Below are 23,811 nucleotides of genomic sequence, written 5' to 3'. Positions count from 1 at the left end.
TTAAATATTGTTTAATCATTATGTTTTTCTCTTTATTGCCTTTTAGGCTGTTGTCATCTGCATTAAAAATAGGCAGTTTGAAAAAGCTTCTAAAATTCTGAAAAAGTACACTGCGCATGGATTCAGCACAGAGGTTGGTGTATTATTTTCTCTGTTGTTTTATCTGCATTACTTATGCCGGGAGGTGAGGTTGAAGAATGTTAGTTGGTGTCACTCTTCTATACATTCTTCAACACCAACCTTCACTCCAGCTGCAAGTCTCAACGGACAAATCCTGTATTCTACAAAGCCTTCGACATTGAAAATTGCTTTCTTAACAGTTGTGTCTTCTCATTAATGCCTCCTAGTGACAATGTAAGCTCCCAATAGCTTGTTTAAGAAAGAATTATTGTCCCCGAGCACAGCACAGCAAATCAAATATTAGGTCTAAAGAGAAAAGAAAAAACAAATCATATTCTTTCCATGTCGTAAGTTCATTAGATCAGTTCCTTTTATTTTCTCTTCACAAATGTGAGATTTCCATCACACTGTCAGTCTTCATACAATAGTCATTTGATTCGTACAAAGTGTAGCCAAAGAAGCAAAGCCGACACATGTTTCGTCACGGGAAACAATCACCCAGTGACTACTTCAGGGCATAAGAGACTCCTCACGAAGTCAGGTACCACATTCCAGGTATGACCTGTCTATGGCCCAATACTTAATAAGACTCCATGTAGTTCAAAGGTCCATAATGGTTCAAAAGGAAATTGTGTAGCAATTTCTGGGAGAGTACTCCCGTCGTCGTCTATTGGGTTTCTAAAGTTATAGCTTGTTTGCTTGGATGGCCAGACCACTCTCTCTGCAACCTAGTTCAAGCCACAACTGCTTTGTTTGGGATTTTAATCTTGGAGTGTCATGCTGTGGCTGCTCACCCTTTTGTTTTACAAATTATACAAAAATGACCAGTAGTGCTGCTTTATAAGTATGCTATATTTTATTATATTCGTGTGAATGCTATTTATGTCCCTGGAAAATTATTTTCCATTCTGTAGACTTTATTCCTCCTGTGTTACACCTTCTAAGATTCTTTCCTATTGTGCCCAGTAATGTCCCAATAACTTTCCTTACTTTGAATAAAGCACCCATAAGATTGGCTACATTTGCTTGTTCCTCCCTTTATTGACATCTTCCTGCAATTCTTCAATCATTTTACCTACATGGAGTAATCGGTATACAATTTCTGTTGCATCTTTTTGCTCAGACTGAACAGGCTGCGTATGTTTGTACCATGTGACTGATGTTGAAATGGGGTATCACCATCCTTCCATACTTAAGTTGGCTAATGTTTCTATCCCCGTTATCTTTATTCTGCTATTCCCATGCCCCATAAGTAGTTGTTTTTTTAATAACTTGGGCAATGTTCCTAAAAGGCAATTTCCCTCTTTGCTTACAATGCACAGTGACTGTAAGAGTTTCAGCTCTCCTCTTTGTCCACCTTGACTAATATTTCTTGGAATGTGTCCACGTGGGTCGTTGTTAACTGTGTTTTCAGCATTTGGTGACACCCAAATATCCTTTTCCCTCTGAAAAAGAAATGCAAAAGGCAGGTTGTTATACAATGTTCATGCTAAGAGCTAAACCTTGTGCAACAACCATACGGCTAAAACGATCTTATTGACATCCCGTGATTTTTTCATTTGTGCAGGTTTATAGAAATGTGTTCTCTGCTCCTACCTGTAAAGCTGGTGTTGCACTAGGCATAGGTATTGCATATAGGTGCCAGATGACGTATTGACAATTCACACAGCCTGTACCAATATTAATTACTAGTTATAAGTGCAGAAACGTGTCCTTAGTTTTTGACACTATATTTAGGATCAAGTGGTGTTGTGGTCAGTTCTTCCCAAACAAGTGGAAACTGTAAATTTGTGATGCTGAAGCAGTGAATGAATCTCATAACAAACAGCACCTTATTTTCTTGATGTTTAGAGTGCTTAATGGGCGATTGCTTAGATTCTGCATAGCTTTTTGACAGAATAGGAAGGTTGCCAGAGAAGACAATGGTGACTGAAAAAAGTGGCAGCGACTTTCTAACAGTTGAAAGAATATTAGTTTTTTTTTAAAGAAAGGAGGATGGGGCAAAGTTGTTGGTCGCAGGAAAGAGCCATATACCAGGTGGTGTTTTGGGTCACCTGGGTGCAGAAACTGATGGCGCTGAAGTTGTCAAGTAGGCAATTAAAATGTGAGCTTGTGTAGCACTTGGTCTGCAAGAATTATGAATGCTTCGAACATGGTTCATTCTTCACAGAAGGCAATAGCTTAGACTGCAAACCTGGAAAGCATATACGAGATGACAGCTTGTGCTACCCACTGGGGATTGATGCTGCAGATCAGATCCGGACTGACCGTCGCAGACACCGGGCGTTTTTCCAGTGGGGCAGAAGGGTGGGGGGCATTTTTGTTACTGGGGGCCGGTTTTGCACCAGTGCTGCAATATCAGCCCCTGTAACAAATAAGCAGCGGCAGTGTTTACCTCCAGTTTTTGTTATTGAGGGCCGCTTTTGCAGCAATGCTGCAATATCGGCCCCCTTTAACAAAAACGCAGTAGCAATGTTTCCCGCAACCACCCACATCTCCCCTCCCCCCTTTCAATCAATCAATCAGGTGTTTGTTAAGCACGACTACTCAACCGCAAGGGTTTCAAGGGCGCTGGGGGGTGAGGGGGTCGCAGGTTCCAGTCCATCAAGGAGGGGGTCTGTCGAAGAGCCAGGTTTTGAGGTTTCTTGCGAAGATGGGGAGCGACATTATCTGTCTGAGGTGGAGCAGAAGATCGGTCCAGGCTCTGGCTGTCCTGAAGGAGAAGGAGCGACCTCCGGATCTGGTTTTTCTGGTGCGGGGGACCACTGCGTAGGGGAGCTGGGCTGATCGCAGGGTCCTTTGGGGTGCGTGGAATTTGAGTCGGCTGTTCAGGTATGCTGGTCCGGTGTCGTGGAGGGCCTTGTGAGCGTGGGTTAGCATCTTGAAGGTGAATGGAGAGCCAGTGGAGTGTGCGCAGGTGCTGGGAGATGTGGCAGTGTCTTGGCAGGTTGAGGACTAGTCTTGCGGCGGCGTTTTGGGTGTTCTGTAGATTGCGGGTTTTGTTTATTTCGGCATAGAGTGCGTTGTGTAGCCGAACCTGCTGGTGACCAGGGCGTGTGTGACGTCTTTCTGTGTTCGAGGGGGATCCATTTGAAGGTCTTACGTAGGAGGTGGAGGGTGTGGAAGCAGGACGACGAGATGGAGTTGATCTGGTGGTCCAGTTTGAGCTCTGAGTCTAGGATGATTCCCAGGTTGCATGCGTGGTCCGTGGGGGTGGACGGGCTTCCGAGGGGGGTAGGCCACCAGGTGTCGTTCCAGGCGTCGGGGTTTGGGCCCATGATGAGTACTTCCGTTTTGTTGGTGTTTAGTTGTAGGCAGCTGGTTTTCATCCATTTGGCGACTGCTTCTATGGCTTCTCGAAAGTTGTGTTGGGTTCGTTGGATAGGGAGAGGATGAGTTTGGTGTCGTCTGCGTATGACACAATGTTGAGTCAGTAGGTTCTGACGATTGGGGGCGAGCAGAGCCATGTAGACGTTAAAGAGCATAGGGCTAAGGGAGGATCCCTGGGGGACTCCGCAGGTGGTAGGTGTAGGGTACGAGAGGAAAGGGGGGAGTCTGATCCGCTGTATTCTGCCTGAGAGGAAGGAGCGGATCCAGTCGAGGGCCTTGTCTTGGATCCCTGCGTCGTGGAGTCTGCGTATTAGGGTGCGGTGAGAGACTGTGTCGAACGCCGCTGAGAGGTCGAGGAGGATGAGGGCTGCTGTTTCTCCTTTGTCCAGAAAGGTACGAATGTTACCTGTTGCGGCGAGGAGGGCATTTTCCGTACTGTGTTTTTGTTTTCTGAAGCCGGATTGGGAGGAGGAGTCGAGGATGTTGTGTTCTTCGATGAAAGTGGCGAGTTGGCTGTTGATGGCTTTCTCAATGACTTTCGCTAGGGGACCGGGAGCAGGGTCTGTAGTCTTTAAGGTCAGTGGGTCCGCAGAGGGTTTCTTCAGGAGGGGGGAGATCTCAGTGTGTTTCCAGTCGGCGTGGAATGAGGCGGTTGGAAGGGAGCGGTTGATGGTGTGGCAGAGCATGGGTGCGATGGTGTCGGCGGCTCCGTTGAAAATGTGGTGGGGGCAGGGGTCCTTGGGGGCCCCGTAGTGTATTGACTTCAGTGTGTCTTCTGTGGTGAGGACTGTCCAGTTGTCGATCGCTGACTTCAGGGTGTCTGGGGTGGTTGGTGAGGGTTCAGTGTGTTGGTTGTCTTTGTCGAAGTTGTCGTAGATGCTCTTGATTTTGTGGTGGAAAAAGGTGCTGAGTTTGTCGCAGAGGTCTTGTGAGGGAGGGATGTCGGTGGACTCGCTGGTGGGTTGGGCGAACTCCTTGATGATGTTGAAGAGTTCTTTGCTGATGTGTGCATGATTGGAGATTCTGTCTTCATTTGCTTTTTTCCTCGTTTTTCTGATGAGTTGGCGATAGCTCTGAAGTTGTTGTGGCCTTCTGTGTATTTGGTGTTCCTCAAGGCCTTTTCGAGGCGGCTGAAAGTGCGTCTGGACCCTTGAAGTTCGATGGTGAACAATCTAGCTTTCTTGGCGTGGGTGTTGTTGTTTTTCTTGAGGGGGGCTATGGTGTTGGCGCTGTCGGAGATCCATCTGTGCATGGTTCGGGCTGCGGTGTTGGTGTCGTTTTCCGCGATGGTTGGGGTGGAGTTGCTGAGTGATGAGGTTAGCTGGTCGTCTGTGATTCTGGTCTAGTTTATTTGTGGGAGCAGGTGCTGGCGTCTGTGGATGGTGGGTATTCTGAAGGTGAAGTGGATGCATCGATGGTCAGTCTATGGGAGTTCGGTGGTGTGGCTGAAGGTGATGGAGTTTCCTGTTGTGAAGAGGGGGTCGAGGGTGTGTCCTGCTGAGTGCGTGGGTTCGGTCACGATCTGGCGGAGTCCAATGTAGTGGAGGTTGTCCAGGAGGGATGTGGTACTGGGGTCCAGTTAGTTGTCGAGGTGGAAGTTGAGGTCTCCCGGTAGGGTGTAGTTGGTGGACGCGATGGCATGCGGGCAGATGATGTCCGTGATGGAGTTGACGAAAAGTCAGCGCGGTCCAGGGGGTCGGTAGATGAGGGTTCCTCGGAGGGTGGAGGTAGGGCTACCCAGTATCTTGAAGTGAAGTAGTTCCATCAGGTCTGTGGGCTCGTCGGGGATTGTGCTCGGGCAGGGGGTGGATTTGTGGACAATGGCGATTCTTCCTCCCGGGCCGGTGCGGCGGTCGGGGCGGTCCTTCCTGGAGATCTTGTATCCTTGGGGAATGGCGATGGCGATGTCTGGTCCCGAGGTGGTGTTGGTCCAGGTTTCGGTAAAGAATGCTACGCCGGGGTGGGGCTGTTGAGGGGGTCCCAGATTTCGGTGGCGTATTGGTGGAGGGATCGGACGTTGAGGAGGATGCATTGCAGGGTATTTGGTTCGGTTCTGTTCTTGCGGGCGGGTTGCGCTGGGTCCATGGTCTTGACGGTGCTGCAGGTGTGCCGGCAGCGGTGACAGCTGAAGGGTCCATGTGTGTCGGCTGGTGATGCTAGCTTGCAGTTATTGTTGCGGCCTGGGTTGAGAGCATGGAGTGCCGCTGGGTCGTAGTGTTGGTGATGCAGAGATCCAGGGTTCCTGGCGCTTGGCGCAGACGGGCTTGTCTTTGGCGCGCCGGCGGCGCGGCCGCAATTAAGTAGAGGTCTGGGAGGGTTGGGAGGTGGGAGCGTGGAGGGCAGCTGGATTAGGCCGGTCGCACTGGTCGTCCCAGGGGGGTCGCGGGGGCAGCAGCGGCGGGGAAAAACGGGCTGAAAAAGGCTACAGGAAAAAGGCAAAAAGAGAGAGAAAAGTCCAAATTAGGCAGCAAAAGTGCAAGAATGAGTGGAGGAAAGACAGAGGAGACAGAAGGAGAGTGAAAGGGGGAGATTGAGATGAGGGTAAAAACGAGTGAAAAACTGAGGAAAGACACAGGAGAGTGAAGGGTGGAGCTTGAAATGAGGGGAAAATGACAGAAAATGGAGGAAAGACCCAGAAGGAGAGTGAAGCTGGGGTGATAGAAGTGAGGGGAAAAAACGAGTGTAAAAGGAGTGAAAACGCAGAGTGAAAGAATGGAGACAGAGGTCCACTGGACCGCAAAGGGATGAGGCGCAGGTGAAACCTGCGGGTGGAGGAGTGCCTTGAACACCAACACTCGAGAGTGCATGGGCTCGTGGGAAGGCCCCACTTAATGGTGGAGCTACGAGGGAGGGAAAGCAATTTCACTGACAATGAGTCAGTGGTCTTGCTTGCCTGTCCCCGAAGCGGCCGCCATTAAGTAGGGTTCGGGGAGGGCTGGACAACTGGGAGGCGGTAGGGGAGCTGGATTGGGCCGGTCGCAATGGTCGTGCTGGGGGGGGGGGGGCGGCAGGGAAAAACGGGCTGAAAAAGGAAAAAGACAAAAAGTGAGAAAAGTGCAAATAAGACAGCAAAAGTGCAAGAAAGAGTGGAGGAAAGACAAAGAGGACACAGAAGGAAAGAGAAAGGGGGAGATTGAGATTAGGGTAAAAACGAATGAAAATTGGAGGAAAGACACAGAAGGAGAGTGTGAAGGGGAGCTTGAAATGAGGGGAAAATGACAGAAAATGGAGGAAAGACCCAGAAGGAGAGTGAAGGGGGATAGAAGTGAGGGAAAAAAAACAAGTGAAAAAGGAGAGAAAAAGCGGAGCGAGAGAATGGAGACAAAGGTCCACTGGACCACCAGGAATGAGGCGCAGGTGAAACCTGCGGGTGGAGGAAGGCCTCGAACACCAACACTCAAGAGTGCAGGGTCTCGGGGGAAGGCCTCACTTAATGGTGGAGCTGCGAGGGATGGAGAGCAATTTCACTGACAATGAGTCAGTGGTCTTGCTCCCTACCCTTTCCTGGGACCGGTCTGACATAGTTGCCGGGGCTGGGTTTGCCCGTCCAGTCCGGCTCTGCTGCAAATTCATCCACACTTGGCCTGACTTGCGTGTGCGGGCAGGTTGTGATGGTGCAACCGGGTCTGGCGATATTCCAAAATGTGGGCCATCATGTTCTGTGACTACATGGATTTCTGGGAAATTATCAAAGGTTGCAACTCCCATCATCCAGGTACTGTAGTAGGGGATCTCTGTGTATAGTCATAATCTAGTGAATAGTCCCGCCCATGTGCGTGGACCCCGGAGCAATCAAAAATAATCTCTTAAGGTGTCGAAAAATGCAGAAATGCACAGACACTTAAGAGAGAATTAAAGACAGATAATGCAGCCTATATCCACAGGCTACACTGTCCAGTACTTCAACTAGAAATTCCACCAAAAATCCACAAACAGCAAAGCCAGTTCAGATTTCCCTTGCTTTAACAGCAAACGCCCTCTGGAATAATAGAGAGGAAGACATGGACAGACAAGCCCCATAGGCTGCCATTATGTGGCTCAGAACAGGATACTGTGCCTTTAAGAGAACTTTCCAGAACTTCACAGTATCCCAGAATGCACTGCAGGTCCCTTTTACTTTCAGTTCTTTTTTCCGGCTCCTGCAAGCAGGACCCTGGAGCATTGAGCTCTCCCTTTTCAAGGGTTTATTGGTGAATTTTTCACTTTTTTCAAATTACTTGAGTGCTTTTCTTGAAGTACTTTGCTGTTTCTTCCTGTTTGTCTTTGGGTGCACTCTTTATTTGTCAAATATGCCTGCATTATTCGACAAATGCCCTGAGTGCTCCAGGAAGAAGGCCAAGTCTGACCCACACGAGGTGTGTATCATCTGCCTTCCTTCATCCCATGTCCCAGAGGAGTGTGACATCTGCCAGGGTTTCTCTAGCAGGACCCTGAGGGATAGGATGAAGATCAGGCTTCAGGGCCTCGAAGACAGAAGACGGAAGGCACAAGGTGGGTCTGGAGGGGCTTCATCTGCCCATGCTGAGGCCTCTGGGGAGCTCCCCAGGGGCAGGAAGCCCAGCAAGGGTCCCCATTCTCCGTCTGTGTTGATTGCACCGACTACAGCGTCGAGAGGGATGACTGCAGTCTGTTCCCCGTCTCCCCAGGGCTCTGGGTCGAAGCGGCGTCGACGTTCGACGTCGAGGGATTTGAACAGGCCGCCGTCGAGATCTCCGGTGACGATTTCGTCGTCGTCATCGTCGGAGTCGTCGAGAGGCCCGGCGTCGGCGCTCGCCGTCGAGGCGACACCGCCGTTCGCCGTCAGCGAAGAGGAGAAGGTCGTCGTCGAGGGGATCCTTGACGTCGAGGAGAGGGTCGCCGTCGAGGCGAAGGAGGTCGCCGTCAAGGCGAAGGCATTCGACGTCGAGGCGAAGGCATTCGACGTCGAGGGATAGACGCTCGACGTCGAAGAGACGGAGCTCGCCGTCGAGAGGCCGACGTTCGCCGTCGGGTCGCCGTTCTTCGATGCCGAGAAGGCGCAAAAGGAGTTCTGGCGCCAGGAGTCAGTCTGACAGGCGTCAAGTGCCTCTGGGAGACTCCCCAAGGTCCCAGCCTAGTAAGGAGGGCGGGTCACCGGGCTCTGTGTACTCTGTTGTGTATACCCCTGCTAGGCCGAAGACAGTTACGCCTCCTCCTCCTCCGTTACCGAGAGGACCTCCTCCGCGGGCTCCCACCCCGCCTCCACTTCCGCAACTTTCACCTCCTCCTCCTCAACCTCAGCTTCCACCTCAACCTCAGCTGCCGGCTGACAAGTGTAGGAGAGTGGGGTCTGCAATCCTATGGTCACCCCAGATTTTTGCTTTTTGCTTCACTGGTTTACGACTTTCCCTGGCTGTGGGCCTGCTAATCAGACCCACAGCCTAGCTGTTCTCTCTCTAAATTGACAACCATGTACTTTAGGTGCATTTACCAATTGGTACTGGGCCACCTTATCAGTCCCTGTACAGTGTACCTTAGGTATCCAGGGCATAGGTGTACCCAGGGCCTACCAGGGGCTGCAGCATGTATTATGCCACCCCTGGCTGGCCATCTAAAACTGACACAACTGGCTGCATGACAGCTGGGGCAAGGTGGTGTAATCACCCTTTGCTGTAGATATAGTATACCTATATCTAACCCTAAAAATTGACACATATCCTCCTATCAGTCACTCCTATGGCAGGCCTTATCAATCCTGAAGGCAGAGTGCTTGGAATTATGTGAGATGGTGCTCTAGCATGAGCTGAGCCTGTCTACAGCTTTCGGAACCAAGTCCTGTAGCTGTTTCCATGATAACGCTATACCATATACTCTTAAGTGCATTATCAACCTCGCGGTTAAATGCTAACTCTGGTATAACATTATCAAAACATGTCGAGTAAGGTGTCATACGAATTGGAATACTACCCCCTCGCCAATTCTGGCGATGGGGGTAGCATTCCACCCTTCTAGAGGGACACGACATGTATGTAACTGAACCCCGGTTAAAGTTAACTCGAGCTTTGGCATCACAAAATGGATACTGCCACCACAGACAAGTCTGACCTCCTGCTGCTGGGAGTCCTTCCAGCGAGGGTGGCTTGGACAAAGGGTTTCCTGCCTTGAGAGGTGCTAGCACCACCCCAGACAGGATTTTGTGTATTGGGGAGGATAGGCCTGAAAGGAATGAGACATGCCTGGGGCACACAAGGTGTCCCGTGCATACATCGGTTCAAACCAGTTGCTGGGGCATCCCTGCCCCAGCTCTGGCGCATCCCTGCCCCAGCTCTGGCGTGAAACCGGACAAAGGATAGGGGGTGTAACCACCCCCTTCCTGGTCCCACCCAGGGGAGGGACCTAGTCAGTAGTGCAGCCCCTTTAGCAGGATAAAGGTAGGAGCTGGTCCCATTCCAAATTAGATTAATCCTGAACTACTCTACAAGAAGAAACTCTGGACTTCGATGTTCTGCTCCACAGAAGACTGAAGAAATCTCCCTTGTGGGCAAGGAGTATCCACCCTGCAACTGCAGGCACCATCAAGCGTCCAGCGGCTTCCTTTTGTCTTCCCTCGAGGATCCAGACTTCAGAGCCCGACGAGACCCGGATTCCCAGACCTCTTCGACCTCAACCTACATCTGCAGCACAGCTGAGATCTGTGGGCGCGACGAGACACGTGGGACCGGCCATCTTGGAAGAAACTGCACTTTGCTTCCAGCACGACTCCCGAGGTAAACTCGACCAAGTGCTTTGGGGACTGAAGCCCCAGCCCCGAGCAGCCCCTGCACCAAAGATCAGCCCTCCAGCATCCACGAGATCTGCGTGGGGCTCTTCTGCTTGTTTGCTGCTCGATGCGTTGTCTGATCACTTGCCGGCTGGCTAGTGGCCTTCTAGACGACTAATCTTTGCTGCTGGTCTGGTTGCTCCAGACTGGCCTTGCTCCCTTCCAAAAGAGGGGCACCCGGACTCTCCTAGTCCGCACCAGACTTCTTTTCCATTCACCGCGTGGGTTGCCTTTGCCAAGGCCTGGTGACTCCAATTCCGGATCCGACACCGCCGACAGCGAGAGCCTGCGTGGGACAGCTCGTGTCTCCATCCTGGTCGTCGAAGACACCTCCTGGTCCACATGGCTGCAGAGTGGTTCAAACCAGTAACCACCCCCCTTCCTGGTCCCACCCAGGGGAGGGACCTAGTCAGTAGTGCAGCCCCCTTTAGTAGGCTAAAGATAGGAGCTGGTCCCATACCAAATTAGGTTATCCTGAACAATTCTACAAGAAGAAACTCTGGACTTCGACGTTCTGCTCTACAGAAGACTGAAGAATCTCCCTTGTGGACAAGGAGTGTCCACCCTGCAACTGCAGGCACCATCAAGCGTCCAGTGGCTTCACTTTGTCGTCTTCCCTCGAGGATCCAGACTTCAGAGCCCGACGAGACCCGGATTCCCAGACCTCTCCGACCTCAACTCACATCTGCAGCAAAGCTGAGACCCGAGGGTGCGACGAGACACGTGGGACCGGCCATCTTGAACGAACCTGCACTTCGCTTCCAGCACGACTCCCGAGGTAAACTCGACCAAGTGCTTTGGGGATTGAGAAGCCCCAGCCCCGAGCAGCCCCTGCACCGAAGATCAGCCCTCCAGCTTCCACGAGATCTGCGTGGGGCCCTTCTGCTTGTTTGCTGCTCTATGCGTTGTCTGGTCACTTGCCGGCTGGCTAGTGGCCTCCTAGACGACGAACCTTTGAATCTTCACTGCTGGTCTGGTTGCTCCAGACTGGCCCTTGCTCCCTTCCAAAAGAGGGGCACCCCGGACTCGCCTAGTCCGCACCAGACGTCTTTTCCCGTCACCGCGTGGGTTGCCTTTGCCAAGGCCTGTTGACTCCAATTCCGGATCCGACACCGCCGACAGCGAGAACCTGCGTGGGACAGCTCGTGCCTCCATCCTGGTCGTCGAAGACACCTCCTGGTCCAAGTGGCTGCAGAGTCAAGCGTCCACTCTTCACCTGATCGCGACGACAGCACCTGGTTCCTTCCTGGTTCCACACTGGTCACTGGCTAGTGACTTTGAACACTGTCCCCTCTGCTTTCAGGTCTTCTTCTTCACCTATCCACCCTTGGATCGCACCGGACATCTTCCTCCTGGTCGCCTGCAGCATCTTTTCTTCCAGGCTCCATAGACTTCAACGCGAGAACCCGACACACTTTGACACCTATGCACCCGCAGCCCGTGGGTGAGGTAACGAGAGCATTTCGGTGCTCAAGGGTAGTTTAACTGTGGTAGTGTCCAGTTCCACAGTTATTTTAGTCCCACCTAGTCAGGATTGTCCGTACTCACCTTTAACTTGAACTGTACTGTCCATAGACGTTGTTACGCATCTCGCGTGTGAGTTCACACTGTGCACACACGTTCCGTGGGCCTCCTATTACTTACCTAGAGTTAGTGTAGCGTGGTCCCATCGATCCTACAGCCTCTGGACAGCTCCATTCCTTTTATCGACTTTCACATTCCACTTACTTAGTATATGGTTTGTCGTGCCCCTAGGGCACCGTTGTAATTTTGTGCAACTTATTGTATTTTTCGTAAGAGATTGTCATGTGCTTAGCCCTCTGACCTCATAAAGAGTTCAGAGGTGTTGTTATTAATAAATATACTGTTTATTTTCATAACAACCTGTGTGGTGTCCTTTCATCTGGTATTCAAGGGGTTATATTGTGGTAAAACAGCTGGCTTCACATGCCAAAAGAGTTTAGCCTAAGACTGCTTTGTCCATGCTACCATTAGGATAGCTGGTCTATAAGGTTGACTTACAACCAATCACCATAAGGGTTGTTTGGACTGATACAAGGTGATCACTAGAACTAGTGAGCATCATATATCAGGCCAACTTCTCACAACAAGCCTCCTCCAATTCCTCCGAGGACAGGTTCATTGCCACGATTTCTGACTCCTCCTAAGGGGACCCCTCGGCCGAGGGCCCCAGCCAAGCCAAAGTCACCCGCCCCGGTGGAACCGGCAGGGCGACCGAAGCCAAAGAGGTCGCGATCGCGGTCCGGATGGAGGTGGAGATCGCGCAGTCGTCACAGATCCTCCACGAGGTCAAGACGGCGCCACAGGAGGCGCGCATCACGGTCCCGCACGGACTCTTTCAGGACCCTGTCCTACTCCCCGACTTTGTCGGACTCCCCGGGGACGAGAGTGTCTCCTGTGGACGATATCAGCACGTTCCACGACGTCCCTCTGAGGGGTGCAGCAAAATTGGGAATCACGGTGACGGCTCCAACACCTACGACGTCCGTGATCTTTGAGACGCTGCATAAGAAGCATTTGTCTCGTCCTTTGCTACCGCTCGTACCAGGATTGGTAGAGCCTGCGGAGGAGCTGTTCCTCACGCCTGCAGTGAAGAATGCGACTCCATCCCGGCTTCTGAAGAAGTACAGGGCTCCGGATTCCGACCCGGCTTTTCTGCGGATGGACCCGATTCCGGACTCCGTTATAGTGACGGCAACCAGGAAACAACACTCTACCTCGCCATCTTCTACCGTGCCTCCTGATAAGGAGAGCCGATGGATCGACTCCGCTGGCAGGAAGGCCTGTGGAACGGCATCTACGGCCATGAAGGCCAATAGCGATACGGCTTTGCTGGGCCGTTACGATCGTGCCCTGTGGGAATCCCTACAGCAGTTCGCGGAACTCCTGCCACGAGATAGGAGGGAGGAATTCCTGGAGATCCAGAAGGAAGGGATGCTGGTCTCGAACCAGGTAATCAGCGCGGCCGCTGATGGCTCTCTTTTGGCGGCCCATGGGTATTGCCATGGGATCAACCAGCGACGCCATGCCTGGCTCAGGCTCACATCACTCAAGCCGGAGGCCCAGCGGCGAGTGGCTAATCTGCCCTTCTCGGGGGAGAGCCTGTTCGGGAAACATGCGGATGATGAGATGGCCCGCATGAAGGCGGAGGCCGAGACTCTGATGGCTGTGGGCTTGGAGAAGCCCAAAGAAAAGAAAGCCTACCGCCCATTCCAGAGACGGTTCGGGGAGCAGGGCAGAGGGCGAGGACAGGCTTCGGGACAGCAGCGGTTACTTCCCCATCATCCGTTACCCGCTCCGGTGGGAGGAAGCGTTCAATTTTTTCTGGCAGAGTGGAGAAAAATTACTCAGGACAAGTGGGTGCTGAATATTGTTTGCAATGGATACAGTCTTCAGTTCACCAGCCCGCCTCCAACAATTCCTCCGGTCAGCTCGCAGTTTCAGCTGCGCGAGCTCCAGGCGGAGGCCGATATCCTGTTAAGGAAAAGGGCGATAGAAGACGTACCTCGGTCTCAAAGAGGAAGAGGTCTGTACTCCCGGTTCTTCCTGGTCCGCAAAAAGGACAAGAACGAGTTCAGGCCCATTCTGGATTTGCGGCTAGCAAACAAGTGGATTCGCAGGGAAAAGTTTTGCATGCTGTTGTTGCATCAGATTTATCCTCAGCTGCAACAGAGAGACTGGCTGTGTGCCATAGACCTACAGGATGCGTACTTCCATGTGCCCATTGCACACAAACACAGGAAGTTCCTGCGATTTCAAGACTGCGCCAGTGATTATGAGTACACAGTACTGCCATTCGGACTGAAGTCTGCGCCCAGGACATTCTCGAAGTGCATGGCAGTGGTAGCCACACACCTAAGGAAGAACAAGGTGTTTGTCTACCCTTACCTGGACGATTGGTTGATCAAGGCCTCCTCCTTCTCGGAAGCTCAAGCGCACTTTCAGAAGACGTGCGTTCTCTTGAACAAGCTGGGGCTGCACATCAACATGTCCAAGTCTGTCCCGACTCCGGTCCAGTGCATCAAGTACTTGGGAGCCTCCATCAATACGCTGTCAGCAAGCGTGTCTCATTCGGAGGAGCGACGATTATCACTCCTTTGGAAGGCTCAGGCTCTTATGACCGCTCCATCTACAACAGTGAGGACGGTGTCTTCTCTACTGGGATCGATGGCCTCTCTTATCTTCCTCACGCTACACGCACGGCTGCACATGAGACCATTGCAGGAGTGCTTGAAGGATCAGTGGGATCAGAGGAAAGGGTATTGGGAAGAAAGGATACGACTGTCTCGGCATGCTCTTCAGTCTCTGAGGTGGTGGTGTTCGGCGGAGAATCTCCTGAGAGGGGTTCCCTTCCTCAAGGACATTCCCACGCAGACTATCGTGATGGATGCGTCTCTCCACGGCTGGGGGGCGCACTCCGGAGACTTACAGATTCAAGGGACGTGGTCCCAGACGGAGTCCACGTACAACATCAATTTCCCGGAACTCAGAGCTGTTCACTTGGCGCTGAAGGCCTTTCATCCGTCCATCCGGACCAACTCTCTGCTTGTACAGACGGACAATACGACCACGATGTATTACCTCAACAAGCAGGGGGGCTCGAGATCACGCACTCTGTCGCAGGAGGCGCAGGCGATCTGGCACTGGCTTCTGGCCAGAGGACTGACGATAACGGCAACCCATCTACCAGGTGTGCAGAATGTTCAGGCAGACGCACTGAGCAGACTGATTCAGGAAAATCACGAATGGGTCATAAACGGCGAAGTACTAGGAGAAGTCTTCGCAAGGTGGGGGACTCCAGACGTAGATCTGTTCGCCACCGCTGTAAACAGCAAATGCCGAGACTTCGCCTCCATGTACTACCAGCCGGGGACGCTTGGGAATGCGTTATGGATCAACTGGTCGAACAGCTTTCTGTACGCTTTTCCACCCATTCCCCTGATTCCGACGGTTCTCATTAAGCTGTCCCAGTCCAGGGCGCGGATGATACTGATTGCCCCGGAATGGCCCAGACAGTGGTGGTTCACGGACCTGCTTCACCGGTCTCTCCTTCCTCACATGAAGCTGCCGTGCAGGCCGGACCTTCTCACGAAGTTCGGGGGCAGATGTTGCACCCCAACCTCTCGTCTTTGAGTTTGGCGGCATGGCCCCTGAGATAGTGCAATATGGCCATCTGAATCTCCCAGAAGATTGCATGGACATTGTGAGAAGTTGGCCTGATACAAGGTGGTTCCAGAATTGGAAACATCATATATCAGTCCAAGCTATCCCTTATGGTGTCTGGTTGTAAGTCAACCTTGTAGACAAGCTATTTTAATGGTAGCATAGACTAAGCAGCCTTAAAGGCTTAACTCAAGAGGTCGTGTTAAGTGAGCTGTTTTACCAATCACAGTCCTGTAATATCAAATGAAAGGACACCACACAAGTATATATTATAAAAATATATGTATTTATTACTCAAAATAATCCCCAGTATTCTTTATGAACAAAGGGGCACAAGCGTTAAATCAAAAGCACAGTATAACATACAAAGTTGCACAATTATGGATGAGGGCGAGGGGCCACTCAGACCATATATTAAGAAAGTGGTATAAGAGATACCAATTGAACAGTGGTTAGGCCTAGGGCCTAGGGAATCGCTGGGAGCAGTCGGGACAAGCAATGCTGAAGTCGGGAAAAGCCCTCGGGATTCGGGTGCAGTGCTGAAAGTGCACGCATGCACCAATGCAAGTCAATGGTGCGTAAAAGTTAAGCAAATAAAGTTTTAGGACACTTCTGCTGAACCTAGAAAGACAAAACTTAAAACACAGACCCTAGAGGTGTGTAGCAGTGTGGGAACACCGGCGTTGCAATGTTACCTCACCCACAGGAAGTGGGTGCACAGGGTCGAAGTAGTGTCTGGTTTCGTCACGCTGGTTCTTGGAGCTTGAAGCTGAAGAGGCTGCAGGCGCTGTGAAGGAGAAGTGTCCGGTGGGATCCAAGGGTGGATCGAAGTCAAAAAGTACCTGAAAGCAGAGGGGACAGAGTCTGGGTCACTCAGCAGTGACCAGGGTGGAACCAGGATGGAACCAGGCAATGTCGGGCGCAATCAGGTGGTTGTCGAGGAGCTTCTCTCCGCTGTCACGTGGGCTCTGGGGCATCTACGAAGTCCAGGAGCAGGTCACGATCTGTCCCACGAAGGCTCTCGCCATCGGCGCTGTCGGCTTCAAGATTGGAGCAAACAACACTTGGCAAAAGCAATCCACGCGGAACCGGGAGATTGCTTCTCACTCGGACCAGGAGGGTCAGAGTGGGGGCTCCTTTTCAGGGGAGCTGGTGCAAATCTGGAGCAACCAGAATCACAAGTTGTATTTCGTTTTTCGTCGGCACAGGGGCCACAAGCCGGCTGGCAAGGGACTGGCCAACGCGTTGAGCCAAAAGAAGCAGAAGGGCCCCACGCAGCACTCGTCGAGTGTGGAGGGCTGAACTTCGGTGCAAGAGTGGCTCAGGGTTGGGGCTTCTCAAACCCCGGTGTACACCTTCGAGGGTCACTCGTGGGCTGCACGGTCAGCGTCTCGTGGTCTTTTCAAGATGGCGTGCCCCACGCTTCCGGTCACCTCCACGGGTCTCAGCTCTGCAGGGACTGTGGATCGGGCTGTTTGAAGGCAGGCAAGCTTGATGTCGTCGATCTCTGTCGCTTGAGTTCCGGCGGGAACGGCAACAAAGCAGACGTCGAGGTGCTGGATGTGCCTGTTTGCACAGGGTGGTCACTCCTTGACCACAAGGGAGATTCTTCAGTCTTCTACGTTGAGTAGGATGTCGAAGGGTCCAGGGTTTCGTTTCTTATGTTTCATCAGGATAATCTGAAGTGCATTGGCACTGCTCCCACTCTTATTCGAATCTGGGGGGCTGGATTACCTGCTAGGTCCCCTCCTATGGGTGGGACCCAGGAAGGGGGTGGATACACCCCTTTCCTTTGATCCAGGCCACGCTGGGACTGGGGCTGGTGTGCCCCAGAACCGGTTTGACCGGATTATGCAAGGGGCAGCCTTGTGCTCCCCATGCAGTGTCTTGTTTCTTTCAAACCTCCCTGCTACAATCCACTATCTCCTGTCTGGGGGGGTGTGACACCTCCCTGCGACAGGAAACCCTTTGTCCAGGCCCCTTTGGCTGAGTTTCAGTCAGCTTCAGGGGGTCAGACTTGTGTCTGTGGCAGAAGCGTCCATTTTGTGGATCTGAGGCCCTTTTAGAAATTAACTGCATTTAAGTAAAGTAACATGTCTTACCCCTCTAGAGGGGTGGAATGCTATCCCCGTCGCCAGAACTGGCGAGGGGATAGTATTCCAAATCGTATGACACCTTACACGACATGTTTTGATAAAGCCAAACCAAAGTTGCTATATAACCGCGAGGATTATAATGCACTTAATAGTATATGGTATGGCATTACCCTGAAACAGCTTAGGGATTTGTTCCCGACGGCTGCAGACAGGCTCAGCTCATGCTAGAGCTCCATCTCACATTAAACCACGCACTCTGCCTCCAGGATTGATAAGGCCTTCCATAGGAGTGGCTCACAGGTTTATATGTGTCCAGATATAGGTTTAGATATAGGTATACTATATCTAAGCAAGAGGTGATTACACCATCTTGCCCCAGCTGAGTGATCAGCCAGTTGTGTCAATTTAAGAACCAGCCTGGGGTGGCAAAAGATATGCTGCAGCCCCTGGTAGGCCTTGGTGGCACCTATGCCCTGAGCACCTATAGTGCATAGTACAGGGGCTAACAAGGAGTCCATTTCCAATTGTGGTATGTACCTATAGCACATGTATCAATAATTTAGAGAGAGAACAGCAGGCTGGGGGTCTGATTAGCAGGCCCACAGCCTCAGTAGTCGAAAACCAGTGAAGCAAAAAGCAAAAATTTGGGGTGACCATAGGATAGCAGACCCTACTCTCCTACACAACCCCCCCCCCCCCCAAACACAGGGACATTACACTAACCTTGACCAGATAAGTCTTCATGTTCTAAGTGGAAGTACCTGGAGAGAACCATCTGCATTACCATGGTCAGTCCCTGGGCGGTGCTCCACTGTAAAGTCCATCCCCTGTAGGGACATGGACCACCTGAGCAGTTTGGGATTTTCACCCTTCATCTGATTTAGCCACAAGAGGGGCTTATGGTCTGTCTGAACTGTTTGGAGTAGTCAGGACTCTTCAGGATAGGTGCAGAGCACATGGCCTTCTTCAGGTCATCAAATGCCTTTTGACAGCTAACTGTCCACTGAACCTTTTTTTGGCATCTTCTTGGATGTCAAGTCATTTAATGGTGTCACAATGGACCCATAGTTCTTCACAAACTTTCTGTAATACCCAGTCAGGCCCAAGAAGGCTCTGACTTGTGTCTGGGTAGTTGGAGGAGCCCAGTCCTGTATGGTCTGGATCTTGCTCTCCAGTGGCTGAACCTGACCTCCACTTACTAGGTGGCCCAGGTATACAACCTTGCTCTGCCCTATCTGGCACTTCGTAGCCTTGATAGTCAGGCCTGCCTTTTGCAGGGCCTTCAGAACTTTCTTCAGGTGGATCAGGTGATCCTCCCAGGTGGAGCTAAAGACAGCAATATCATCTAGATATGCTGCACAAAAGTCATCCAACCCAGCAAGGACTTGGTTCACCAACCTTTGGAAAGTGGCAGGTGCATTCTTCAAACCAAAGGGCATTACCACAAACTGATAATGTCCACTAGGGGTAGAGAATGCTGTCTTGGCTTTTGACTCTTCAGCTAGTCTGATCTGCCAGTAGCCAGCTGTCAAATCAAATGTGCTCAGAAACTTGGCAGAAGCCAATTTATCAATGAGCTCATCTGCTCTTGGAATGGGATGTGCATCTGTCCTAGTGACAGCATTGAGACCTCTGTAGTCCACACAAAATCTCATTTCTCTCTTTCCATCTTGGGTATGAGGTTTTGGCACAAGGACCACTGGGCTTGCCCATGGGCTCTCTGATGGCTCAATCACTCCAAGCTCCAACATCTTTTGCACCTCAGCCTTTATACAATCCCTGACATGGTCAGGTTGCCTGTAGATCTTATTCTTCACAGGCAGACTGTCACCAGTGTCCACCTCATGGGTGCACCAGTTAGTTTGACTGGGTGTGAGTGAAAACAAGTGTCTGTGGGCCTGCAAAACTTGTCTGCAGTCCATCTGCTGCTGGTCAGTGAGGCTGCCTGCCAAGGCTACTCCATCAACTGAACCATCATCAGGGTTCTGGGAAAGCAGGTCTGGGAGAGGGTCACTCTCTTCCTCCTGTTCCCCATCTGTGGCCATGAGCAAGCTCATGTCCTCCCTGTCCACAAATGCTTTCAAACTATTTACATGAAGCACCCTGTGGGGGCTCCTAGGGGTTCCAAAGTCAACCAAGTAGGTGACTTCTCCCTTTTTCTCAATGATAGGGTAGGGTCCAGTCCATTTGTCCTGGAGTGCTGCTGGGGCCACTGGCTCCAACACCCACACCTTCTGCCCTGGCTGGAACTCAACCAGAACAGCCTTTTGGTCATGCCAAGCTTTCTGCAGTTCTTGACTTGCCTCCAGGTTTTTGGATGCTCTCTCCATATACTCAGCCATCCTGGAGCGGAGACCAAGTACATAGTCCACAACATCTAGCTTAGGCTTTTTGAGAGGTAACTCCCATCCTTCCTTCACCAGACATAGTGGACCCCTCACAGGGTGGCCAAACAAAAGTTCAAAAGGGCTGTAGCCAACCCCCTTCTGTGGGACCTCTCTGTAAGCAAAGAGCAAGCAGGGTAAAAGGATGTCCCATTTCCGCCTGAGCTTCTCTGGTAAACCTTTTATCATTCCCTTGTGGGTCTTGTTGAATCTCTCCACAAGCCCATTGCACTGTGGGTGATAGGGTGTGGTAAACTTGTAGTTTACTCCACACTCCTTCCACATTGCTTTTAGATATCCAGACATGAAGTTTGTACCTCTGTCTGATAACACCTCCTTTGGAAAGCCCACTCTTGAGAAAACTGCAATGAGGGCTTTTGCCACCACAGGTGCTGTGGTGGTCCTTAGGGGAATTGCCTCTGGGTACCTGGTGGCATGATCCACTACCACCAGTATAAATCTGTTCCAAGATGCTGTTTGAGGATCCATGGGACCCACAATATCTATGCCAACACGTTCAAAGGGTACCCCCACCACAGGTAGTGGTATCAGGGGGAACTTTGTTGTGCCACCTGACTTACCACTGGCTTGGCAAGTGACACAGGAGCGACAAAACTTCTTGACATTTTCTGACATATGAGGCCAGTGAAAGTGTGGAACAAGCCTGTCCCAAGTCTTGTTCTGGCCTAAGTGTCCTGCAAGGGGAATATCATGTGCCAAGGTGAGAAGGAAACCCCTAAACTTCAAAGGTATGACCAACCTCCTGGTTGCACCAGGCTTGGGGTCTCTAGCCTCTGAGTAAAGGAGTCCATCATCCCAATAAACTTTATGGGCACCTTGAGCATTCCCTGCAGCCTCATCAGCAGCTTGCTGTCTATGCGGTTCAAGTGAAGGGCAATCTAATTGAGCCTGCCCCAGGTCTGCCCTTGAGGGTCCCCCTGTCCCCAGAAACTCAACCTGATCAGGGTCAAGTTCCTCAGAGACAGTCTCGTCTTGGACTGCAGAATCATTTCCCTCTGAAATCTGATCCTCAACCTGGGGCAAAGGGGAAGACAAAGCCTTAACCCTCTTGCTCCTTCTCTTGGGCTGTGGTTGGTCTATTGTTCCAAGATCCACCACTGGTTCAGGAAGGCACTTCTTAGCCTGAGTCCTTGTCACTGCAAGGACATGTGCTGAAATCCCTAGTATTTCTGCATGAGTCCTGTACTCCACTTCTGACCAAACTGAGCTTTCAAGATCATTGCCTAACAGACAGTCTGCTGGGAGGTCTGCACTCACAACAACTTTCTTTAGGCCATCTACCCCTCCCCAGGAGAAGTTCACAACAGCCACACTATGGGAAGTAGTGGAGTTGATTGCATTGGTCACTAGGTAACTTTCACCTAGTACAATCTGTCCAGGGTCCACAAAGTCAGGTGTCACCATTGTGACACTGGCACATGTGTCCCTGTAGGCCTGAGCCAGTTTCTCATTTATCAAAGGCGTCTGCCTATATTTGCCCAGGTTACTGGGACTCACTGTAGTGGACAAAGCTAAGTCCACATCATATAGGAGAACTGCCTGAGTAGGGATTCTGACTAGGCCAGATTCCATCTCAGTACCCAAGGTTAACCCAACTATACCCTTAGGTTGTGTACCACCACTGTTAACTGTACTAGGGGGTGCAGGTGCTTTAGGAGCTACAGTGGTGGGGTCTGGATTTTTCTTGGTGCATTCACTGCCCCAGTGTGAAACTGATTTGCAGGTATTACACCAAGGTTTCTTTGGGCCATCATTCTTCTTTTTCTTGTTGCCATTTTGGGAACCACCCTCCTTATTACTAGTTTGGGGGCCTGAAGACTTCTGGTCCTTTTCTTTATCTTTCTGATTTCCACCCTTCTGGTCTGTTTTCTTCTGGTCACCACCTTGGTTCTGGGGTTTCTGCTTAATCCTTGTTCTGACCCATTTGTCTGCCTTCTTTCCCAATTCTTGGGGAGAGGTCAGATCATAGTCAATAAGGTATTGATGCAACAGCTGGTTTGTACAGTTATTAAGGATCTGTTCTCTCATGATAAGATTGTACAATCCTGTATAGTCTGAAACTTTACTTCCCTGCAACCAACCCTCCAGAGCCTTAGTGGCACAATCAACAAAATCAGTCCAGTCCTGAGTCTGTGCTTTTTGGGTGTCTCTGAACAACAACCTGTATTGCTCAGTGGTTAGGCCAACCCCTTCAATAAGAGCACTCTTCAGGACAGAGTAGTTTTTGGCATCCTCAGGTCTAACTGTGAGGAGCCTATCCCTCCCTTTCTCAGAAAAGTAGTACCATAAAATTGCAGCCCACTGATCCTGAGGAACCTGCTGTACCATGCAGGCTCTCTCAAGTGCAGTCATCCATTTGTGGATGTCATCCCCTTCCTTGTAGGGGGGCACAATTTTTGTCAGGTTTCTATTATCATAGCTCCTGTCTTTCTCTCTAGGAATTATGCTGCCACCAGTGGCATCTAAGCCACACAACTTTTGCTCTCTTGCCAAGGCACGTCTAGCTTGAGCCAGTGCTACCTCCTCCCTCTCTATCTGGAGTTTGACAGCCCTCATCCTGGCTCTTTGTTCTATCTTCTGAGAGGAAGTCATCCCTCTCTGAGATTCTCTTGAGGCACTAGAAATGTGAGAGTCCCCTGATGGAGATCTCACTCTTCTGTTGCCTGGGAGAATGATATTTTGGGATCTGGGGAGGTGCTGGCCCTCTCCATTTCCCAGTAGGTTTAAGTTGGCCTGGTTAAGCCTGGCAACTACAACCTGGTTACCTCTCTGATCCTGATTCTCTGGGTCCTCTACTTCTGAGTCCTCCTCCTCCTCCTCTTCTTCTTCCTCCTCTGGAGTGGTATCAGTTACAGGGGGGTTCACTCCATCTCCTGAATCTAGGGGAGCTGCACTCGCCTTAGCTAAGTCATCCTGTTCTAGAATGGCTATCAGGGTTGGAATGGTGGGACCTCTGCCCCTTTTTAGCCCTCTTGATATGCACAAGGCACACAAGTCTTTGTGGCTAAGTTTGTCATAGCTGGAAGTTGCCTGGGTAAGGTCAACTGTCACAGGCAGAGAACTTGGAGTCTCACCTGTGCCAGACATGACTGCTAGTGAGGTGTAAGTGGTGCACTTACCTACACTAAGTGTTTTCCTACTGTACCTTGCTAGTGAGTTGTAGTCAGGGTGTGCTAATCCCTTTAATCTACAACTACTAAGTTCAGTAGAACTTAATATGCTAAGCTTTTGATTTATATGTACCTAAGGTACTTGATGTGATCTTTCAATTTGATAAAAAGATTGCAATGGTAAAACAACAGCAAGCTCAAATCCGCACCGCTGCGCACCAATGTGAGAAGTTGGCCTGATATATGATGTTTCCAATTCTGGAACCACCTTGTATCAGTCCAAGCTATCCCTTATGGTGTCTGGTTGTAAGTCAACCTTGTAGACAAGCTATCTTAATGGTAGCATAGACTAAGCAGCCTTAAAGGCTTAACTCAAGAGGTCGTGTTAAGCGAGCTGTTTTACCAATCACAGTCCTGTAATATCAAATGAAAGGACACCACACAAGTATATATTATAAAAATATATGTATTTATTACTCAAAATAATTCCCAGTATTCTTTATGAACAAAGGGGCACAAGCGTTAAATCAAAAGCACAGTATAACATACAAAGTTGCACAATTATGGATGAGGGCGAGGGGCCACTCAGACCATATATTAAGAAAGTGGTATAAGAGATACCAATCGAACAGTGGTTAGGCCTAGGGCCTAGGGAATCGCTGGGAGCAGTCGGGACAAGCAATGCTGAAGTCGGGAAAAGCCCTCGGGATTCGGGTGCAGTGCTGAAAGTGCACGCATGCACCAATGCAAGTCAATGGTGCGTAAAAGTTAAGCAAATAGAGTTTTAG

General features: G+C 50.8%; 1 protein-coding gene across 2 annotated transcripts in view; it reads left to right on the top strand.

Annotated features, from left to right (window-relative positions):
• The window catches only part of TERF2 (telomeric repeat binding factor 2), a 578,117-nt gene that overhangs the window by 141,510 nt on the left and 412,796 nt on the right, over window positions 1-23,811 (top strand). For both annotated transcript variants that reach the window (XM_078668354.1, XM_078668355.1), the window contains exon 4: window positions 47-133. In XM_078668354.1, coding sequence (XP_078524480.1) covers window positions 47-133 — 87 coding nt within the window. The remainder of the gene's footprint in view (window positions 1-46; window positions 134-23,811) is intronic.

This window comes from Lissotriton helveticus, chromosome 12, assembly GCF_964261635.1.
Source record: "Lissotriton helveticus chromosome 12, aLisHel1.1, whole genome shotgun sequence".
NCBI classification, from domain to species: Eukaryota; Metazoa; Chordata; class Amphibia; order Caudata; family Salamandridae; genus Lissotriton; species Lissotriton helveticus.
Note: the sequence above shows the minus strand (reverse complement) of the source record. Positions and strands in the feature narration are given on the sequence as shown.